Source organism: Watersipora subatra, chromosome 3 (genome assembly GCF_963576615.1).
Source record: "Watersipora subatra chromosome 3, tzWatSuba1.1, whole genome shotgun sequence".
Classification (NCBI taxonomy): Eukaryota; Metazoa; Bryozoa; class Gymnolaemata; order Cheilostomatida; family Watersiporidae; genus Watersipora; species Watersipora subatra.
Window position 1 is genome coordinate 37,817,785 of NC_088710.1, and position 22,379 is coordinate 37,840,163.

General features: G+C 36.2%; 1 protein-coding gene across 1 annotated transcript; it reads left to right on the top strand.

The window, feature by feature from the left end:
• Window positions 1-9,333: 9,333 nt before the first annotated feature.
• LOC137391702 (uncharacterized) lies at window positions 9,334-12,571 on the top strand. The gene is made up of 3 exons (XM_068078228.1): window positions 9,334-9,405; window positions 9,582-9,627; window positions 11,609-12,571. Exons 1-3 carry the CDS (start codon window positions 9,355-9,357, stop codon window positions 12,076-12,078), a joined length of 567 nt encoding a protein of 188 aa, XP_067934329.1. The 5' UTR covers window positions 9,334-9,354; the 3' UTR covers window positions 12,079-12,571.
• The last annotated feature ends 9,808 nt before the right edge of the window (window positions 12,572-22,379 follow it).

Consider the following 22,379-nt stretch of genomic DNA (forward strand, 5'->3'; position numbering starts at 1 on the left):
ACCGGGTGTATACCAGCAAAAATAGCGGGTGTATGCCAGGAAAAATTGCAGGTGTATACCAGCAAAAATAGCGGGTGTATGCCAGCAACAATACCGGGTGTATACCAGCAAAAATAGCGGGTGTATGCCAGGAAAAATTGCAGGTGTATACCAGCAATAATACCGGGTGTATGCCAGCAAAAATAGCGGGTGTATGCCAGCAAAAAATAGCGGGTGTAGGCCAGCAAAAATACCGGGTGTATGCCAACAACAATAGCAGGTGTATGCCAGCAACAATACCAGGTGTATGCCAGCAAAAATGATAGGCATGACTTAATTCCACCGAAAAAGCAATGAAATCCTTAGTGAAATAGTCGATATTTGCTATACAAATAGGCAATAGACTGAGCGATTGTGGGTTATTGTTATTTTGATATATTGTCATAAGTCAATTTTGGTAAGAATTGATAAAGAATTGATTTCGTCTATTTGGGAGAATTGAATTTAATCATTGAAGTTATAATAGCTACAGAATTGTCAATTGAATTGTGATGGTTTTGCAATGAATTGAATCGATTCTTATACAACATATGATGCTAAAGAATCGGGAATTGACTAGTTAATTTTTTGATGAGAATTGAAATGAATCGAGTCATTTTTCAAAGCCTTATAAACATTTCTGGTAAAATGCCAACTAGAGCTGATGATCTAAGCTTCTGCTCTGACACGCTCCGTTATAGAATGTCTGAACTGTTAGAGTACGCAACAAAAACTAACGGCTATCACGAAATCCACATATATTTAAATGCGTCTGTCTGGTATTACACATAATAATATTTAGTGGTTTTGATGATTTGCATATTATTAATTGATTAAGTAAGTATAGTTAGCTTATCTTTTCAGGCTGCTGTACAAAATCATTGATCTCCTTAAATTAATAAGCTAAAAACCAGTGGTTGTTATTACAGAACCTAATGAAACAATGTAAATTGGTGACTTAATTAAACTTTAAAAATAATTTTTTTGACTTTGATAGGATTCGGAAAGTGTAAAATTTAATGCTTGCTTTAAAGACAAAAGGTGTTAGAGCAATGTTCAGCAGTGGCACAAAATAATCTCACGATTGGGTTATAACATCATAAGTTATAAGAGAATTCGCGATTAATGGCAACATAGAAATGATCCTTTAACAAAGGCCAGTAGTCCATTAAATAAATATTAGCTATAGATTTGTACACCAAGCTCAAATTAATTTGCTATTAAAATCGTTTACAAATCTTTTATTGGCAGCGTCCAAATTAGAAATGAATCTATGCACGCATATCTTTAAACAGGCGTGTTTGAGTACAAAATAAATACTGTATGTAAATTATCCCACTTTGTTAACTGCTATGAGTATAATGCAACAAATGTTAGTAGTAGTGCACCAGCCGCCTCTGTAACATAATAAAAATTTCGTGAAAACTTTTAAGATTTTTCAGGTTTTATCGCGGGTTTTATCTGTCAGGTTTTATCGTGGGTACTACGAGCGTTGCAATAGGCAGCAGTGAGAAGTTCATGTTAGGATAGAGTCCCTAGACCCGTAGGTGGAGACCATCAGATTCGTATAAGTATCAACTAAATATTCGCATATCTCTGGTTGTTTTTAGTATAAAACTGTTAAAATACGCATTTCGGTTAGATGAGATAGCTCTTGGCTGGCTCTGACATTTTGCACTAGTGGCAGGACGCTCATCATTAAAGCACTGCTCAATAAAATTATTTAGTTCTTGGAAAGATGGGTTCTTAGACTGCATTATGTTATGAAAGGTCTTGACCCTCTGATTTTTCCTACGATTCGGTAATGAATCAAATCCCAGCAATTCCTTCTCTTGGGTAACACCCTCCCACCCCTTCAGACCACTAACAAAACGAGCAGCCTTGTTTTGTATCACCTCAAGTAATTGAATAAGAGATTTCAGGCGGGGGTTTTATATGCCAGCATCTGAGCATGCCCATAACCTGCATCGCTTCGGAGTGTTTTTTATAGATGTGCTCACTCAAGTTAAAATCACTAGTTATGAAAACTTCTAAATACTTGATACTATTAACACGATTTAAAACTACATTGTTTAGTTGATGGTGTACCCTACGAAAATCAACAATCTTTAAAACCATAACTGCCACGTGCAAAATCTTGTGTCTTCTATGAAAGGTAGATTAACTATTTAAAATTGCTCGTACCTTGTTACAGGATGTTTAATAGACTGAATGCCAAAAAAATGAGCTCAAAAAGCGCGATTTTATCACAAGCTAGCTTTTTTATTGCGCTTTTTTAGTTCATTTTTAAATATGCAATGTTGAATAGCTTATCTACAATTCAGAAAAAACTGAGATTATTTTGAAGGCTGAATTTAGATGGTAACGGGTATTAAGACACTCATCTCTATCATTCTAAATTGGACTAAACATCCCTAAATTCCGTTTCTTAAAAAGCTAGGCTACGTCAAACATTTCTGGGCGGAGCTAGTCGTGCCGATTGTGTTGTTTTCGAGACCGATATTAAAACGCTGTAAAAAAGCCTTCATTACTTTGAAAGTTAGTGGATCAATTTTTATTTTGAGTATAAAATCGGAATCAGCGTGTCTGATTCATCTAGAAAATTCGATAAAAGTTGTACGTGGCAGTTATGGTCTGACGTTCAAAAGTTATAACAGAACAATTATATGTATTAAAAACATTTTCCATTTTCAGCCCACTTCTCCAAGATATTCAAATCTTTCTGAAAAACTTCAACAGATGCAGCACCGGTAACTGGATGATGCAACAATGCATTATCGGCATATAGGCGTATGGTTGAAGTCGGGGAATGCTTAATGTCATTAATATACAGTAAAAAGAGCGCGGGGCCAAGGATCGACCCTTGAGGAACACCCAAGGTTACTGCCTTAACTTGTAAAAAAGACCCGTTTAAAACCAACCTCTGTGTTTTATCTGTCAAAAATTCTAAAATCCATGAAAGAATATCATTCGTAAAACCATAACCTAAAAGTTTATCCATCAAAAGTGCATGGGACACTTTATCGAACGCTTTTAAAAAATTTAAAACGACTGCCTGCACACGCCTTCCTTTGTCAACTTCCCATAAAATAGACTGTGTGCTAGTTAATAGTTGACTGGTGCATGACAGTCCCCGTCTAAAACGTGCTGTTGAGGTATGAAAAATGTCATTTAACTTTGAGCCAATATGATGTAAAATGATGCGTTCGAGAAAGTTTGAACAAATACAAATTAAAGACACAGGCTGATAATTACCGGCTGCTTGCTTACTACCAGATTTAATTATTGGAACTACATTGGCTTGTTTTCATTGCGAGAGAAGCCTACCCATATCTAGTGAATACTGAAATATTAGAGTTTAAACTGATGAAATTTCATCAATAGCTAGATAAAAATATCTTTTTCCGGGGCCCATCTGGCCCAGGTCAGGTTTCAAGTCAGTAATTAATTTCTTGACTCAATCCCTGGTTATTTTGATTGTAGATTCATCAAACAAGGAATACAGTCTTGTCTCAGACCAAAAACGCTACCAAAATAGTTACTCAACTCATTTGCCATGTCTTCGGACTCCTCCAAAAAATTTTCGTCACGTTCACTAGTAGTCAACGACCTTATACTGTTGTTTCTGCCTGTCTTGACCTTTAAAAATAGATAAAACATTCGATGTATACCTCAGACATAAGAGTAAAAATATGTTTAGTTTGGTAGTGATTATGTATTTTCCCAAATTTTTTTTCGGTATTTTTTCTAAAATATTTGTATTTTTGAAGATCTAACTCATTTCCAGACCTTCTGTATTTATTATACAATTTTCTTTGCTTGCTCACAAGTTGCTTTGCAATTTTATTAAACCAGAAGGGCTCACCCCTTGGTCCCTGTGTAATTGTTGTGGTTAGGACATGCTTTTCAATAGCTAACGTCATGTTGTGTAAGAAAACATTCCACACATTATTAATGTCCTCCCCACCATCGATCAAGCCCCTGATCTGACTTTCTGTCTTCTCCAAGATCATTGTTCTTTTTTCTTTTTCAGCCCGAGTATATAGCTTAACAAGTTGAGGAGAATTAGTGTTAGCTCTACAATCAAGTCTAAGTTCCCACTCAATCATGTAGTGATCACTTACACCCGGACCAATAACCACAGGAGACAAAAAATTATTTACCAAATCAACTAAAATCAAATCTAGAGTGTTACCCTTGATGTGAGTTGGATGAGATACTAACTGATGAAACCCAAATTCATTGAAACCCAAAAATTTTTGATGCAGATGTTTTTTTTTGTCAGAGACTTTCACCAAACCACCTGATTCCCACTCAATATCCGCCAAGTTGAAGTCACCGGTAACGTATACCGTAAAACCTCTAATTGAACACCACCTCTATTTGAACGCCACCTCTATTTGAATGCCATTTCCATTTGAACGCCACCTCCAATTGACCGCCACCCTGAGAGAAAAGTTGAAAAATAGACCGCCACTCTCCCATTGAACCCCAACCTCCATTTGACTACCAATTTGACATTATTTGACCTTTACGAGACCATAATATCAACTTATCAGTAGAAAAGTGTCCACAAACTCATATTAATAATGAATCGTTTATATCAATAACCATTAATTCTCTCGTGGTCCAATTCCAGAGTGTTTGGTTTTTTGTCAAAACATTGAAAGCAACACCATAGAAATAATCACTAACGGTCTCAGCCTAGTAGTAGTTCTCTGTTTATCACGGTCTTTTTACTTCAAAGTAGCCTGCATATATACAAAAAACGGCCTAAAGTTACGATGGTAGATGAACTTTTAAATCATTGATATAGAAATAATTACGGTCTCAGACTAATAGTAGTTCCTCGTTTAACGGAGCCTTGATACTTCAAAGTACATATATACAAAAACGGTTTAAATTTACGATGGCAGCATCTGCCAACTTCAATCTGCGTTGCCAGAACTTTTAGAGCAACGCCAAAAAAATAACTACTAGTACTAACTGTCTCAGGCTAATAGTAGTTTCTTGTTTAACGCGGTCTTAATACTTCAAAGAACATGCATATAAAAAATGGTTTGCAAGCTTTGGACTAGAGGTAACGGTTTATCAATCAAACATTTACGCGTTGCATTGGTGCTAAATGCCGTGCGTGAAAGTTTTGCTCAACAGCAAAATTGTTTGAATCCTAATATCGACTAGTTCAGCAGTACAAAAGAAGAGTTGAGGCCAAAAGATATTGTGGAATTTCATTGGACAACTAGAAGATGTTCGTTCCATCAAAAGCAACAATCATGACGCAGCTATTCAAACAAACGAAGAAAATATTTTTGTTTTAAAAACGCCAATTATTGTTTCTGCATGCAATACAAGTATGGTTCGTTTGTGTCACTTGATCATAAATATATATTTATATCTTTTAATAAATAATTATTGTATAACTTATAAATATGCATATTGATAACATGTTATTTAATAGCATCCTTGTGGCTATCTTAACACGGCTTACAATGGATCGTTGCTCATAACTCCACTTCTATTGTACGTACATAAAAAGCTAGTTTTGGCTTCAAACTGTAGCAAACATATCAGTGAGTGCAATGAGCTCTTATTCAACAATGTTAAATACAAATATAAAATTAAAATATGTTTTCAAATTTAGAATGAAATAAAAATTTGAAAATTCCAACGAATTGCAAAGAAGGACACAGGCTATAATATCATCGCAGGTCAATTGTAAGCAACTGGTAGACATATTTCTTGGTTTCTCGGTGCACATTTATTAAGAGATCTTTGACAAGTTGGAGGTAAGTCAGCAGATCTATTGCATCTAAAAGGTTTAATATCGCTCCACCGAAAAAAAAGCAAAATATAGGCGACATTCGCTTCGCCTGTAATAGGGCTAAATTTATCTTCTGAAAATTCTGATGAGCCATTTAAAAAATAGACCGCCAGCCGATATTTGAACGCCGCCTCCAATTGATCGCCACTATAAAGGAAGGGTTGAAAAATAGAGCGCCATGGCGTTCAATTAGAGGTTTTACAGTATATTAGCATTTCGATATCTCTGTGTGAGCTTTGACAAAAACTCACCCAAAGGCTGAACAGCTAAATGAGATGCACTTGGTAGAATATATATAGACAAACCACTACTATGTCGCTGACTAGACCAGCACTGCTTGGGAATAAAAGTAGCAACAATTTCCAAAGGAAAATTTGACAATTCTTCAAAACTCACCGCAGAGTGTAAAAATTGTTTTGAGATAGCTATTAGTACACCCCCTCCATGCAAGTCCCTATTATTTATATATATATATATCAAAAACTCTCGAGTCAAATAACTTTGCATCTTTTACGGAGACGTCTAGATGACTTTCAATCACACAAAAAATATGAGCTGACATTGCATCTAACTCAATAATTTTAACTCTTATTGATCGAAGATTTACCAGCAGCAATCTATAAGTTACGCAATTATTTTTACTATTGGTCCCTTTACAATTTTGTATAGCCTACATTCGTTGAGTTTTCATCTTTGGTCTTTTTCAACTCTGCTCGTAGCCAAAAAATCCGCTTCCCTTTCCTGTTTGGTGAGATTAGGTTTAGCAAAATTCCCTTTATTCTCTGACTGTTAATTTTTTTAAGAATGTTCCATTTTCCCTCTCTAGATTCCGTGCATAATTTCAAAGGCCTTGGGAATGTTTTTCCATGCTTATCCATTTTAAGATTGTCTATCTTACCCAGTCAGAATAAGCCTAAATTAGCAACTTTAGTCTGAACGCTAACAGCTAACCATAATTTCCAGCATTTTATAGCACGGGCTAGCCGGGTCACGAACTCAAGGATTTTCGCCACGCTCGTACAAAACAAAAACAACAGGGTAGACACACTTTTCGCGGTTTTCCGCACGAATATTCAAAAATACTAACAGGTGTCAATTCTATCGGCCAAACACAACCTACTAATGGATGAGCAACCTATTAATGTATCCGAATACCTCATATAAAATAAGCCAACCAGGTTACATAATGGTTAATACCCACTTTATCTCTGGAAATATGCCTGCCCGCGGTTTTTGGCCAAGATTAACCAGGGTTCATCATACACAAAAATGTCTATTACGGGTTCCGGAGGGACCCCGTTCTGTTTATTAAGTTCGGGCGTCCATATAAACACCCTGTCCCGAATAGAAGCCACAATGTAAGCTAATCACAACGCCATACAATACGGTACCTACGCGCTAGTTGTAGTAGTGGAGTGGTAGTTCATTTACGTGCTCATGATTTATTCAACGCGTGAATTTGGTTGGCTTAAAAATAGTTTAAGTTTTGGTACGGGGACAATGGACCCACCCGATAATATTAAATAACGGAATACCTCCAGAACCCGTAAGAGACATTTTGGTGTATGATGAACCCTGGTTAATCTTGGCCAAAAACCGGGTCAGATCTAAAAAAGATAACGATTTGTGAGTTTCTAGACCGCAGTTCCTAACTCGGTTTGAAAACTGTGTAGCTGTGTTGGCGATTATATTTGATCAGTAGTACCATGGACGTAAGAAAATAGTTTTGTATAGCTTTAAAAAGAACCTTTGACATCAATGTTAAACGTCCTGCTCTAGCGGGCAATATTTGTTTCTTTTTTGCATTTCTAAAGCGAGCTGCATCGTGGAGCCAGCATGGTGCTGCACGCTTGCAGTCAAAACTCTTCTTGAAAATTAAGAATGATTACTGGCATTAAAGAATGGTTACTGGTGCTTTGCTGGTGCTGGAAATGCTTAGATTTATTCTAGATACTAGAAATATAAGGTATATATATAAAAGAGTGATAAAAACAATGCATTGGAAAAATACCACAAAGGTTTACTGCTCTTATTAAAATGTTACGCTGCTAAAAATAGATCCTAGACATATGTTTTATAAGCAACTATGTTCTTGATGACAGTTTGTGTTGCAACAGTATCTTTTAGTGCAGTCTGTTAAATTTCTAATTGTAATTTTCCTTCGAAATATTGGACTAAGTTTTAGATTTTATTTTACTTATTTTAGGTGGTAGATGTTGGCATAAAACTGGCGATTTCCAAGTCGAAATCAACAATCAAGGTATGTCTTTTTGAGGTTGTGATCTAAAGTTGATCAAAGTCAAAATATCTCTATTTCATTTAATCAGCGGTAAAAGTTCCTCATGGAATTAATTTTATCATAATTTTTGCTACATCAACAAAATATATATTTTATAAACATATTATGCAACGCTTAATGGAGCAGAACAGATTTTGTCATATTGTATTATTCGTTAACTTTTTTTATCTTTATCAAATGTTTATTTTCAGTTTCATGCTCTACTAATCCATGATAGTCTCACTAACGGATTAGACTAGCCTGCTGACATTGTTATAGTACCAAGACATGATTCTGAGCGAAGTCACTACTCTCTAATGGTTAGTATTCTTATGCTGCACTTTTATACTAAAAGACTATGTCAAGATATTAATTTTGAGAACAATTAGTGTTGCATGGCTGTGCGTAGTTATTATAACTGTTTTAAAATTTTAAAACAGCACATCTTTTATATAGCGTGTAACTTGAATAATATAACTGTTTTGTAGGCACGGGAATACTTGCTCTGCGTGTATCTATAACATGCAACTTGCATTAGCTTGCATAGCTTTATATCCAAATTGTATATGGTACTTTGTTTGCAGCTGGTAGATAGGAAACTTAGAAATCTTCATTCAATGGACTCTCTTTCTTACAAAGGACAACAGACCTTTGAAAAAAAGGTGAGCATGAAATTCTCCACTAGGTTTGTCGGTAAATCTTACAAAAAGCAACAGTTATTGCCTTTGCATTCTAGCATAAATGGTTTAATCCAAAAACTCACTGTTAGCAACAATATTTGCAGGAAGCTTGTTTCTGTTGAGAGGTTTGCTGATTATGCTTTGACAGATAGTGAGATGGCGGCTATGCCACAGAAAGATTGTGTAAGCTTTGGACTGTATGTTATCAAGGTGAGTGACGCTCTCATTCGAAGAGGTCTTAAGACTTCAACAATTATCAGTAGGAAACGTCTAGTTGAATTATTTATCTACACATTAACTATTACTAAGGAACCTAGTCCTATTCTGTCAATTTTCACTGTTAACCACAATGTTTTTTCAGCAAAATTAGTGTGATTCCTTGTAGGGGGTTATGCAATAATCTTGAACTTTCTAGATATTAGGCACATTTTTGTTGTTGTTAACTTATTAAAGAATAATTCTAAGAATCTCCATTTTTACAATGTTATTAATATTTTCAGCATGCACAACGATATGTTGAATCGTTTGAGCTAGAAAATAGAAAAGATGGTGATATGTCTTTAAATCCTTCCACATACTGTAAAGAATTATTGGCAAGTATAAAGGTATGTGAAACAATAACTATTCCCAGCAGATTTAGCACATCTGTATATCTTGTATGTAAATAGATGTTAAGATACTTCCTCACTTATTTGGTTTAATTTTTTCAACCTGAACTAACAACTTTTTAACATTTTTGCATTGAATTTCGTTTTTAACCAGTTGTCTTTATTTATGTTAGGAAGATGGTCGAGCATTGGCGGATAACAAGCTCTCTATTGAAGCAGGTAGGTTGAAGATGTAAGCCACATACAGGCTAACAAGTTGTGTATTTGTATCATGTTAATACATAAAACCTATTTTACTGTGTTCACCAATCTAGAGCATGAGAATACTATTCTGATATCTTTAAATAGTATAGTGTTGGCATCTACAGACATTACCTGCTTTATATATATCTAATGCATGTTCTTAACCCTTTGGCTACGACGCGCTTACAGCCGGGAAAATACCAGCGTACGGAGGCAATTACTAGGGCGATTTGAGCCTTCGACATGACTGCATAAAAACTGCAGTAACTTACATCACAATTCTGATAGTTACATAAATTAATATGCATAGGAAAGCTGAGAAATTTCTCTACAAGCTGATATTTTTTCTATGCAGATAGCTTGCAAATGCTTTCCAGCAAGTCTCAATTTGTTGAAGCTATTAATTTTTTATACACCATTTTCAATTGTATTTTCCTAATTGATAAAGGTAATTGACAATGTTGTATAAATAATGCTTGCACGGATTCATAGGTTCTCAACAATTTGCAAAAAAAATTGGTCGTCAGAGAGCATAGAAAGTGGAAATATGAGCTCCGATGCATTGCGGGAGCGCCACTCGAAATTCTCAGTGCATGACCCAAAAGACCAGCGAAAAATGGAGGCCTGACAATGTCACCTAAACTTCGCTATAACTTACATGCAAATTGGAATAGAGCTATAAATGAATATGCATTTGAAAGCTTAGAAATTTCTCAACAGGCAGCTATTTATTCCCTGTAAATCGTCCCTGCAAAGTTATTCGTCTGTGAATATTTCTATCAACATTGTGATGTGTCAATGGTGCCACCTTTCTATCATAAAACATCGATAACAAATACATTTTTGGAAGCAATAACTCTGTGAAAATGGTTTATGATAAGCATCTGCACGGTGTCATATGTTTGCAAGAGTTTGTAAAGAAACTGGTTGTCCAAGTCGTCCTTTCCAAGCCAGCAAGCTTTCATCTATAGATATGAATTTACCAGGCAGTAAAACAGAATATAATTGGCCGCATATCATGACAAAAACATCTAACTTGAAAAATCTATTGCTAGCAGGCTGTTCAAAATTGTCAGCAAAATGCACAGTAGAAAGTAAACTTGCTTCTATTTTTCTTTCTATTTTTAATTTTATTAAAAATCAGTGTAGATAATAAAGGATTGTGGACCAGTAAGACAACAGGGTAGGCTTTTTGAAAATACTTATATGCAAAACTAAATAAATAACTCGCCAAATATCTTTACCATCCACAGGCTCCGAAGCATCGTGATGTTTTTGGAGGCCATATTTATTCGTTTCGTTAAATATAACATTTATAATGGCCGATGTTATAAAAAGCTTTAATATTAAAAATACTTATGTTTAAAAATTCGAACTTACTCCTGCCAAGCTGTCAGCAAAATGTAATTTTTTGTTGTTGTAAGTCAGCTCCTCTTTGAAATCCGTAAATACTCCTGGTTTCATTGCCGGCCGTTTCACTCTCACTTTCGCAATCCAATTCACCCTGTTGATCTTATTTTTCACTTTCATCGTCTACCCCACAATCTTCCGACCTGATATCCTTTTCTTCACTTCCAAACCAGTCGATGTCTTCCTCTAAACAAACTTTTTAGCAGAGCTTGAACAACCGCGTGCGTTCATGATGAATAGATTTCCATAAAAGATCACATCTTTGCAAAGTGTATTGCTTGCACATGCGTATTAGGGATTATTTATAACCTCAAAACAGTATTACAAAGCCAATGGAAATTGATCAAATTACTCATTTTAATGCTGTTTTTTTAATAAATAATATATTTTTAAAAAGGTCCATCGCAGGCCGAATTTTTTCGGGATCCGTTCGCTGAGACAATGCTCGTATTCCGGGTTTTTACGGATTTTGTAAGCAAAGGGTTAACTAGATCAAAACTTTGTGAAGTAGTCTGTAACGTTTTCTATTTATTTATTTGTGTAATAGCCAAGGAAGAATCCCCCAGAGAAGGAGCGGTGAAGTGTTTCACGACAACAGAAGATCATGAAGCTACCAACTGGAATGGCAAGGAGCTTACAGAAAACCCTGTGGAATTTCCTGCTGTCTCACTAGATGCTCAGCTTATGTATTATAAAATCAAGTACCTGAAGCGCTATAAAACACACCATACTAGTTATGGTGTATTTAATGTAGTTCCAGCCGAAGATTACGAACATTGTCGACAGGAGCATATATCTGGAATGTATGATGATATTCAGGTGGTAAATGAGACCATTTTATATTATCTTAAAGAGAGTAGCTCTGACTATCAGGTCGTTAGTCGGCAACTTATTAGACTGAGTCCAGCTGTACTAGAAGCTTACGAGTCATGGTGTAAGAAGTTGACTCCAGAAGATGACAATAGTAGGCCATCTCCAGCATATTATGGTATGGAAAAATCCATTGCGCATAGCTAAACATACGTTTTCTTGGTATGCTTTCCAATGTACACATGTATGCGGATAACTGGCATATCTTCAATATGTTTTAAAACAAAATTTTATTGTTTGTTCACACCGGACTATTATCGTGTATTACCTGTTATTTGATGCCCTGATTCAGTAGTAACTACTGTTTTATTAACTTTTATGTTGCATACATTTATATAGTTTAGCCATCCTGTATTTCTAGTCAGTTTGTTTGCATTAGCGGAATGTGCATCAAGGCAGTGTGTACTCAGCTGTACTCAGTGTGTACTTTTTCTTTATACAATTTTGCAACTTGGTGTATTCAACTTTTTCAACGGTTTTTCTATTTGGTACATATTAGATTTCGTTGAGAGATGCTATGTAAACCTAAATAATATATAACTTTTACATACAACATACAATGATAATGCCTTCTCATAACTCTAAGCTTGAGTTTGTATGAAGTCATAAAACTTTTATGTAGCCAGGCTAATACTTGCTGTTCAAGTCCACGAAGTTGAAATAAGATAACTGTTTTGTAGCTAGGCTAAAATTTGCTGAAAAGTCAGGTTCCAATATGTATTTAATAGAAATATAACTGTTTTGTAGCTGGGCTAATAATTGCTGAAAAGTCAGGTTCTAACATGTATTTAATAAAAATATAACTGTTTTGTAGCTGGGCTAATATTGCTGAAAAGTCAGGTTCTAACATGTATTTAATAGAAATATAACTGTTTTGTAGCTAGGCTAATATTTGCTGAAAAGTCAGGTCCCAATATGTATTTAATAGAAATATAACTGTTTTGTAGCTGGGCTAATATTTGCTGAAAAGTCAGGTTTTAACATGTATTTAATAGAAATATAACTGTTTTGTAGTTAGGCTAATATTTGCTGAAAAGTCAGGTTCTAACATGTATTTAATAGAAATATAACTGTTTTGTAGCTGGACTAATATTTGCTGAAAAGTCAGGTTCCAATATGTATTTAATAGAAATATAACTGTTTTGTAGCTGGGCTAATAATTGCTGAAAAGTCAGGTTCCAATATGTATTTAATAGAAATATAACTGTTTTGTAGCTGGGCTAATAATTGCTGAAAAGTCAGGTTCCAATATGTATTTAATAGAAATATAACTGTTTTGTAGCTGGGCTAATAATTGCTGAAAAGTCAGGTTCTAACATGTATTTAATAAAAATATAACTGTTTTGTAGCTGGGCTAATATTGCTGAAAAGTCAGGTTCTAACATGTATTTAATAGAAATATAACTGTTTTGTAGCTAGGCTAATATTTGCTGAAAAGTCAGGTCCCAATATGTATTTAATAGAAATATAACTGTTTTGTAGCTGGGCTAATAATTGCTGAAAAGTCAGGTTCTAACATGTATTTAATAAAAATATAACTGTTTTGTAGCTGGGCTAATATTGCTGAAAAGTCAGGTTCTAACATGTATTTAATAGAAATATAACTGTTTTGTAGCTAGGCTAATATTTGCTGAAAAGTCAGGTCCCAATATGTATTTAATAGAAATATAACTGTTTTGTAGCTAGGCTAATATTTGCTGAAAAGTCAGGTTTTAACATGTATTTAATAGAAATATAACTGTTTTGTAGTTAGGCTAATATTTGCTGAAAAGTCAGGTCCCAATATGTATTTAATAGAAATATAACTGTTTTGTAGCTGGGCTAATATTTGCTGAAAAGTCAGGTTTTAACATGTATTTAATAGAAATATAACTGTTTTGTAGTTAGGCTAATATTTGCTGAAAAGTCAGGTTCTAACATGTATTTAATAAAAATATAACTGTTTTGTAGCTGGGCTAATATTGCTGAAAAGTCAGGTTCTAACATGTATTTAATAGAAATATAACTGTTTTGTAGCTAGGCTAATATTTGCTGAAAAGTCAGGTCCCAATATGTATTTAATAGAAATATAACTGTTTTGTAGTTAGGCTAATATTTGCTGAAAAGTCAGGTTCTAACATGTATTTAATAGAAATATAACTGTTTTGTAGCTGGGCTAATATTGCTAAAAAGTCAGGTTTTAACATGTATTTAATAGAAATATAACTGTTTTGTAGTTAGGCTAAAATTTGCTGAAAAGTCAGGTTCCAATATTTATTTAATAGAAATATAACTGTTTTGTAGCTAGGCTAATATTTGCTGAAAAGTCAGGTTCTAACATGTATTTAATAGAAATATAACTGTTTTGTAGCTGGACTAATATTTGCTGAAAAGTCAGGTTCCAATATGTATTTAATAGAAATATAACTGTTTTGTAGCTGGGCTAATATTGCTGAAAAGTCAGGTTTTAACATGTATTTAATAGAAATATAACTGTTTTGTAGTTAGGCTAAAATTTGCTGAGAAGTCAGGTTCCAATATGTATTTAATAGAAATATAACTGTTTTGTAGCTGGGCTAATAATTGCTGAAAAGTCAGGTTTTAACATGTATTTAATAGAAATATAACTGTTTTGTAGCTAGGCTAATATTTGCTGAAAAGTCAGGTTCTAACATGTATTTAATAGAAATATAACTGTTTTGTAGCTGGACTAATATTTGCTGAAAAGTCAGGTTCCAATATGTATTTAATAGAAATATAACTGTTTTGTAGCTGGGCTAATATTGCTGAAAAGTCAGGTTTTAACATGTATTTAATAGAAATATAACTGGTTTGTAGTTAGGCTAAAATTTGCTGAAAAGTCAGGTTCCAATATGTATTTAATAGAAATATAACTGTTTTGTAGCTGGGCTAATAATTGCTGAAAAGTCAGGTTTTAACATGTATTTAATAGAAATATAACTGTTTTGTAGCTGGGCTAATATTTGCTGAAAAGTCAGGTTCTAACATGTATTTAATAGAAATATAACTGTTTTGTAGCTAGGCTTATAATTGCTGAAAAGTCAGGTTCTAATCTGTATTGTAATTAGAAGAAAAAGTATAACTGTTTTGTGGGCAAGCCAAAACCTGCTGTAGTCATATAAAATAACTGCTTTGCAATGTAGTACATACGTAATAGTTTGTAATAATATTATCAATGTACAAGCTCTATTCAAGAATATACTAAAAACCATTTACAATAACGGCCTACTACAACTACGCAGTACAACTAGCATTAGCAGTTTTGCAGTTCCGTAGAAACGACCTTGTCAACGTGCAGTTATATTGTAGGCGCCAAAATTTATTTCTGTGTACATTCCGCAACCGAGTTAGGAATTGCAGCTAGAAACTCACAAATCGTTATCTTTTTTAGATCTGACCCAAAAACCGCGGGCAGGCATATTTCCAGAGATAAAGTGGGTATTAACCTTTATGTAACCTGGTTGGCTTATTTTATATGAGGTATTCGGATACATTAATAGGTTGCTCATCCATTAGTAGGTTGTGTTTGGCCGATAGAATTGACATCTGTTAGTATTTTTGAATATTCGTGCGGAAAACCGCGAAAGGTGTGTCTACCCTGTTGTTTTTGTTTTGTATGAGCGTGGCGAAAATCCTTGAGTTCGTGACCCGGCTAGCCCGTGCTTTATAGTCTCTAGCTTGTATTGTTTTCTGCTTTTTTGTTATGTTAGTGCGAAACAAACAGATACGACAATAGTAATATAGATACAAAAAGGAAAGTTTAACAAAATTTCCAAAAATATAAGAGTAATGTAAATTGAGAGCAAGGTGAAAAAAAGATCTTTCTTCTCACCGAATCCTATCGAGAGGCACGTAGTTTTAGCCTACCTGTGGATTTGATTAAAAAAATATTTGAAAGATGTCTTATTACACACTTACGTAGGCCAAACGACTAAAAAGTACAAAGTAACAATATTATTTAAAGCTTGTAACAAGCTGTGAAAAAACAGTAAATCAAAAGATGTCAGTTCAACCTAAGACTATCGTTGAAAAGCTCCAAGTTATCGCGGCTTTCAAAACGCAAATAACTGTACAAACGTTGAGAAGGAATAGCTACTATTGCTGAGAACTTTTATGGCGCAAAACTCAGTTTTATTTTTCAGTCGTACAAAGATTTACGCGCGCCTAGAGATTACGTATCTGCAGAGTCGTCTCTCCTATTATAAAGTAGACAACTCGTTTAATGTAGATTTTCGAATTTTCCCCTGCATTACAGTATACCCATGTTCAATTTAAATGAATGTGTTAATCGTAAATTAGACATTGAAATGAACTCGGCAGCAAAGTTAACCATTTGTAACAAATAACAGCTGCAAAAAAGTGTAATGAGCAGCCATAGCATCTTTTTTATATTTCCTAGTGTTATGGTTGAATTTGGAGAAAACTATGTCATGCTGTTGTATGAAAATACTGTGATACCAACAGGGAATGTAGCCAGACCACAAGATAAGCATATAATTCGTACAAGCAGCAAGAACCCAAAGACATTAAAGTATTCAATAATTAGAAAATGTCAAAAGCAAATTAGAAACTTCAAATTTGGAAGAAATCAATCATAGAAACTGCGTCAACACCAGATGGAGAACATGCCAAAGGAAAGTCGAAGCAGTTAAACTTACCAACCACTATCATCAAAAAGCCACCAGAGAAACATTAAAGACGAGTCAAATGAGTCACATACAGATCTGCCACTCCTGTCAAACATGACCTAGATACCATGAGTAAGCCACGAGCTCCACCCTACTTGTCAACATCACGTGCACCAGCTAAAGACTTACGCAAACAAGATATCTTCACACCCCTGACAGAAAGCATCGAACCTTAACACTCAACCTACACCCACAGGCTAACCATCCCACATGCCAGACATCTATAAAAGAGAACAGCTCCAATGACTCAGCACATCCCTCCATCCCCATCTCTATCTCCGGCTCCAGCTTGAGCTCTGGCTCTCTTTATCTCTTCCCGAGGGCCTCCTTGGACACTTTTCCCATCTGCCTGCTGATGAGTCTCTCTCTCTTCTCTACCAATGGAGCCTCCTTCTCCTCCACCAGCTGAGCCTCCTCTACGCCACTAACTCAACTGCCGACACTCTCTACCCATGACCTCTCACGACTCTCGTTTGACTATCGAAACTCGCAGCCGCATGGACCGAGCCAAGCAAACACAAACGACTGATCGAGTAAGGATGTAAATTGTATTAGCTCTTCTAGTTGTTTTGTCATTAATATTATTGTTTTAGAATTTTGTTAGTTGTGTATTTTATTTGTTTGACTTATAGAATAAAGAAGTAACTTGTACTGGTAAATATCAGCATTACATACAATAGCTTAACACCTTCACTATACCTGAACCAGTAATAATTAAATTAGCACCCACAAGCTAAGTAAAAGTGCACAAACTAAACATAGCCAAAATAGAATAATATGACAAGCAAATTCAACACTGATGTTGTGTGGATTCGGATTAGTTATGCATAACATAATTTCTCCACAACCACACATAACAATGCCTAAGCAGCATAACTAATCCGAATTCACACACAACATCAGTATTGAACTTGCTTTGTCATTTCATTATATTTTGACTATGTTCAGCTTTTGTATTTTTGCTTTCTCGTGTGAGAACTATTTTGATTATTACTGGTTCGGGCACAAGTGAAGGTGTTAAGCTGTTGTAAGCAATACTGATGTTTACCAGAAAAAGTTAGTTCTTTATTCCATAAGTCCAACGATTAAAATACACAACTAACAAAATTCTAAACAGTAATATTAATGATAAAAGGTTAAAATAGCCAATAAAAGTTACACCCTTACTCAAACGGTCATCCATAGTTGCTTGCTTGGTCCACACGGCTGCAAGTTTCGATAGTCAGATGAGAGTAATGACAGTCTATATACAGTATGTAGAGGCTCGGTAGTTGAGAAGTAGAAGAGAATCAGCTGACGATGGTGAAAGAGGCTCCATAGTTAGGAAAGGATTGAGGCTTCAGAGGGAAGAGAAAGGGAGGCTCCAAAGGCATAGGAACGCGCCTCTGCAGGCAGATGGAGCCTCAGCAGGTCCTTGAGAAGGACAGATAGATGGATCGATCTGGTAGATAGACAGAGAGACTGAGTTGTTAGAGCTGTTCTTTTTTATAGATATCTCTGTTAGCCTGGGAGAAGGTGTTTAGGCGCTCAGGTTCTGTTCTTTATGTTGCAGAGGGTTAGCAATTGAGTGAACTTGTTTTAAGTGCGTCATGGTAGTGTAATGATCAGAAATGATGACTAACTCCAAATGTTTTAGTTGTGTCTGGTACAGGTCTGTTCTCTTTTAATGGTTTCTTGGCATGTCAATTGATGTCTCTTTCCTCATGGGCAACTTCCACAGGAAGTTGCTAAGCTGCTTGTAGATGAGTATATGATGACTGTCTGTGTTGCTGGTCCTCTAATGTTTTAAGTGTCATGTTCATTGTAATATTGCGTATGTCTCCGGTGTTTAGTCGTTTCTCCATTATGCTATCTGCTTTTGCTAATACTTGTATGCAACACTAGGAGCTATGGCCCACAGCGTGCTGTAACATTTTATCAGTTAATATGAGAAGTAAAATTGCAATTTGCTCTACATTTTATACTGTACTTTGGTTCCATTTATCATTTAAATGTGTACGTACATAAAGTTACACTAGTCTGCCAATATCACTTGGAGGCCATAAAGTGACCATTTGTTGTTATTGTATTGTATTGTTTTTATTTTGCGTGCTAAATTGTTCTTTTTGTATTTTGAATAAGAAAATATCTATTGCAATCCTACAACAAAAAATGAAAATAATTACAAGTGGGCTATCATTCATGTGCATTTTAATATTTGGCAATTATCTTCACTTCATAAAATTGTGAAGATATTTTAAAAGCGAAGATTTATAAAATATCTTTCTTATTACATATTGATGAAATATATTTATATTACATCAATGATCTGACAGACAGCCTGAGCTTGCAATGCAGGCTGTTTGTTGATGACACCATCGTATACAATATCTCCAACAATGTCTTATCTCTACAGGCCGACTTAGACAAACTGGGAGAGTGGGAAAGGCAATGGGATATGGAATTTCATCCTGCGAAATGCCAACTCATCACCTTCTCCCGAAAGAGAGTTTCTACTGATAGCTAAGTCTACCTGCACAACACCACTATATCCGGAGCTGAATGCATCAAATGCCTTGGTGTGACACTTGACCGTAAAACTCAGTGGCAGTCTTATATCAATGGCACCGCCACCAAGGCGAACTCCACCTTAGGTTTTATCAGGTGCAACATCCTCACAGCATCAGAGAAGGTTAAAGTGACTGCGTACAAACAGGTTGTGCGTCCTGTGCTAGAATATGCCTCAGTATCTTGGGATTCTGTGCCAGAAAGTACCTCTGGCAAACTGGAGGCTGTGCAGAGGTGAGCTGTGTGTCTAATCTGTGACGTTAAAAAAACTGATAAAAAGACCAGTACCACCAGTCTCCTCCAGCGACTTCAGCTACTACCACTATCCGAACCCTGATCTGAGAGATGACTTAAGATCTCTAGTAATTATCACCAATCAAACTCGGTAGTGTTGGATCCATACATCAAATGTTTTCGTTTCTGCTCGTCTCGTAAACATCAGCACCAGCACTGCATATCACAGTCCAACATGTTATACCATCAGCGCTCATTTTTCATTTGTACAGCAAAAGCTTAGAACATACTACCGTCCAATGGCAATCTTTTAGTACTGCTTGACACCTAGTTTATGTGTATTTTACTATAATTCCAACTTTGTTGCCGACCAGAAACGATGTGATCAACACTGAGACAATGTTTCCCAAGTCACAGCTTTTTCTTGGTGCTGAGGATTGCACGGACGCAGGCAAACACGCAGGTAAATAGCTGAAGAAGATATTTTGAAAGCCTGAATAGAGAGTCAAGTTTTAATGTTAAGTAATAAGCAATGCTGAGTTACCAATAAATTATGTGTATAGGTCTCTTTGAAAAATGATACTTGATATTTGTAGTGTTATCTGATCTCACCTTAGAATCCGCAAAGCATTGGGCAGCCGTCATTATACGTGAGAGAGCATCACACCTTTTGAGACCCCGAGCCAGCATTGTCTTCCCCTCGTCGTACGTGCTTGCTTGTCTTTTCCTCAATCCCTTATGAGGGGTGTTACATCCTTACACCTCCCCTCCAAAATTTGCAAGTCTTTCAACACATTATTTCGTCGCATTAGTAGATGGCACAGATCATGCTTATGTGCAGCAAAGGCAGTCGTGTCTGTAAAAGTTTTTCAGTCTGATACATAAACTGTTCACACATAAAACTTGTTAAAATATGCAAAATCACATGCGCACTGACAGGACAAAGGTGCAGGACAAAAGATAATTTGCTGACGGTACTCTTTAGTCTTTTGATATTGCACAACCAAGTTTGCAAAATCAAGCTGGAGATTATTCGCTAGTATATTTTCTTGACGCCCTCGAGTGAATTCGAAGGGGTGAAGACCACCTGTCAACTTCTGGGGGACAAAATTTGGTCTTTCCATTCATGCGGGTCAGTGCTTTCCGTTGTGTAAATGGCGTGATGACCCCCGTATTTTTGTTTGTATCCATTACGTACCTGTTCAATTCGACTATGGCAGTAGTGACATTGGCGGTCCATGCATCATATTGGTCCCCGTTAGTTTGTAAAGGAGTGGTCTTGCTATTGTAAGTCGTGAAGCCTATTGGAGTTAGAGGGCACACGACGACCGCAATGGAGAAGTCTCTGATACGCTTAATTAGCATCTCGAAGCAGTGAGGTGTGGATCAATCCTCCGGGTGTATTTTTTAGTAACCGGGTCTTTTTTGTTAACGAAACAGACCCTGCAAGAATATAGACTACAGTGCACCCTAATGGATTCCTCTTTGTCTATATATAGTCAAAGAGGGTGTGCCAGTTGGCTTCGGGAATTGGCATAATGTAATCAAAATAAGGCGGGCGCATACCTTTAATCATGCTGTTGCCCAGACAAACCACCCTAATGTCGTGTGACATATAAAAAGGTTGTTAACAAGGTTAGACATATTAAAACAATATTACTAATAATTTCCTATAAATTTAATTTGGTACGTGCTTTTACCACCCTCCCAGTCCTTGTTCGCATCGGCTGCACAGCAGGAGAGATATATGGTTGGAATTCATTGCAACTAACACCCGAGCTTGTACTAAGTTTTACAAGTGGAGCCACACTCTGACTTGGTATGGACAACTTTTGTGTCCTTGGAGTAGGGCGATTCTCCACCAACTAGGAGCTTCTTATGCTTGCAGCAAAAGGAGAGCGCATTGGCAATGCCTCCGCATTGCCCACCACCATTCTGGCTGGGCAGGCTGGCGTTGGAGAAGAAAATGATTGGGTTTCAGCTGTTGGAGGCTTGTTTTGACTGCCAGCCGCTTTTACTAAGTTACATTTTTTGCGTAAGTCAAGCCTAGTACCTGTTCTTAAAGCTAGTTCTTGACCAGCTGCAGCCACAAGGGTGGTAGTCATTAGTCTTTTGTTTGGATCACTCAATGACACACTGGTGCTGACAGGTATAGCCTCCCTCTCCCCAGTTTTATGACCTCGGTTGTAGTTGTGAGCTTGTCGCCCTTCATGGTCAAGTTCAAATTCTCAGAGCTTCTTAACAACAATGGGCAAATTGACAACATAACCTATTGAATTTAGACCCTTACCAAATAGCAGCTCCGCTGGAGAATACCCATTTTTAGGGGACTGTCATTATAGCACATTACAGTTACCTCAAGATCATAATTTTGAATGCTAACTTTATGAATGTTTGAACACAACGTTCTACCAAACCATTGGATAAAAGATTCCTAGGAGCACTGGTACAATGTAGTATGTCCCATTTCCTCATCAATTTTGCAAAACGTGTCCGAAATGAACTGGAGACCAATCTCCGACACAATAGTGTTTGGTACTTCAAAGGTGCAAACCAGCTTGTTCACAAACCAGCAGAAATTCGCCGCTGTTGGATTCATGAAATTTTCTACCACCATGAATCTACTGTAGTAGGCGGAGACTACCAGGGATACACCGTCGAGTTTGAATCAAGACTTCAAATATTTGGGGCAATCTTCCACCAGGGTCTCTTGGAAAATGGTGTTGGGCACATAAATTCAAGCAGAACATACCTGAACTGTAGACATGAGTCACATCTGTGCACCACCTTCTGTATATCCGGGGTCATCCCAGGCCACCTACAGCGCTCCTGGTTTGTTGAATGCATCAATTCTTCTACAGACGATCCTGGTGGATCTCTACCATCACTTTCGCCCGCTCCTGCTATGGTAAAAATAGGTGGTTCTTGTAAAAACAACAATCTTTCTAACACAGTCAGCTGGTCTTTGTAGGAGTGGAA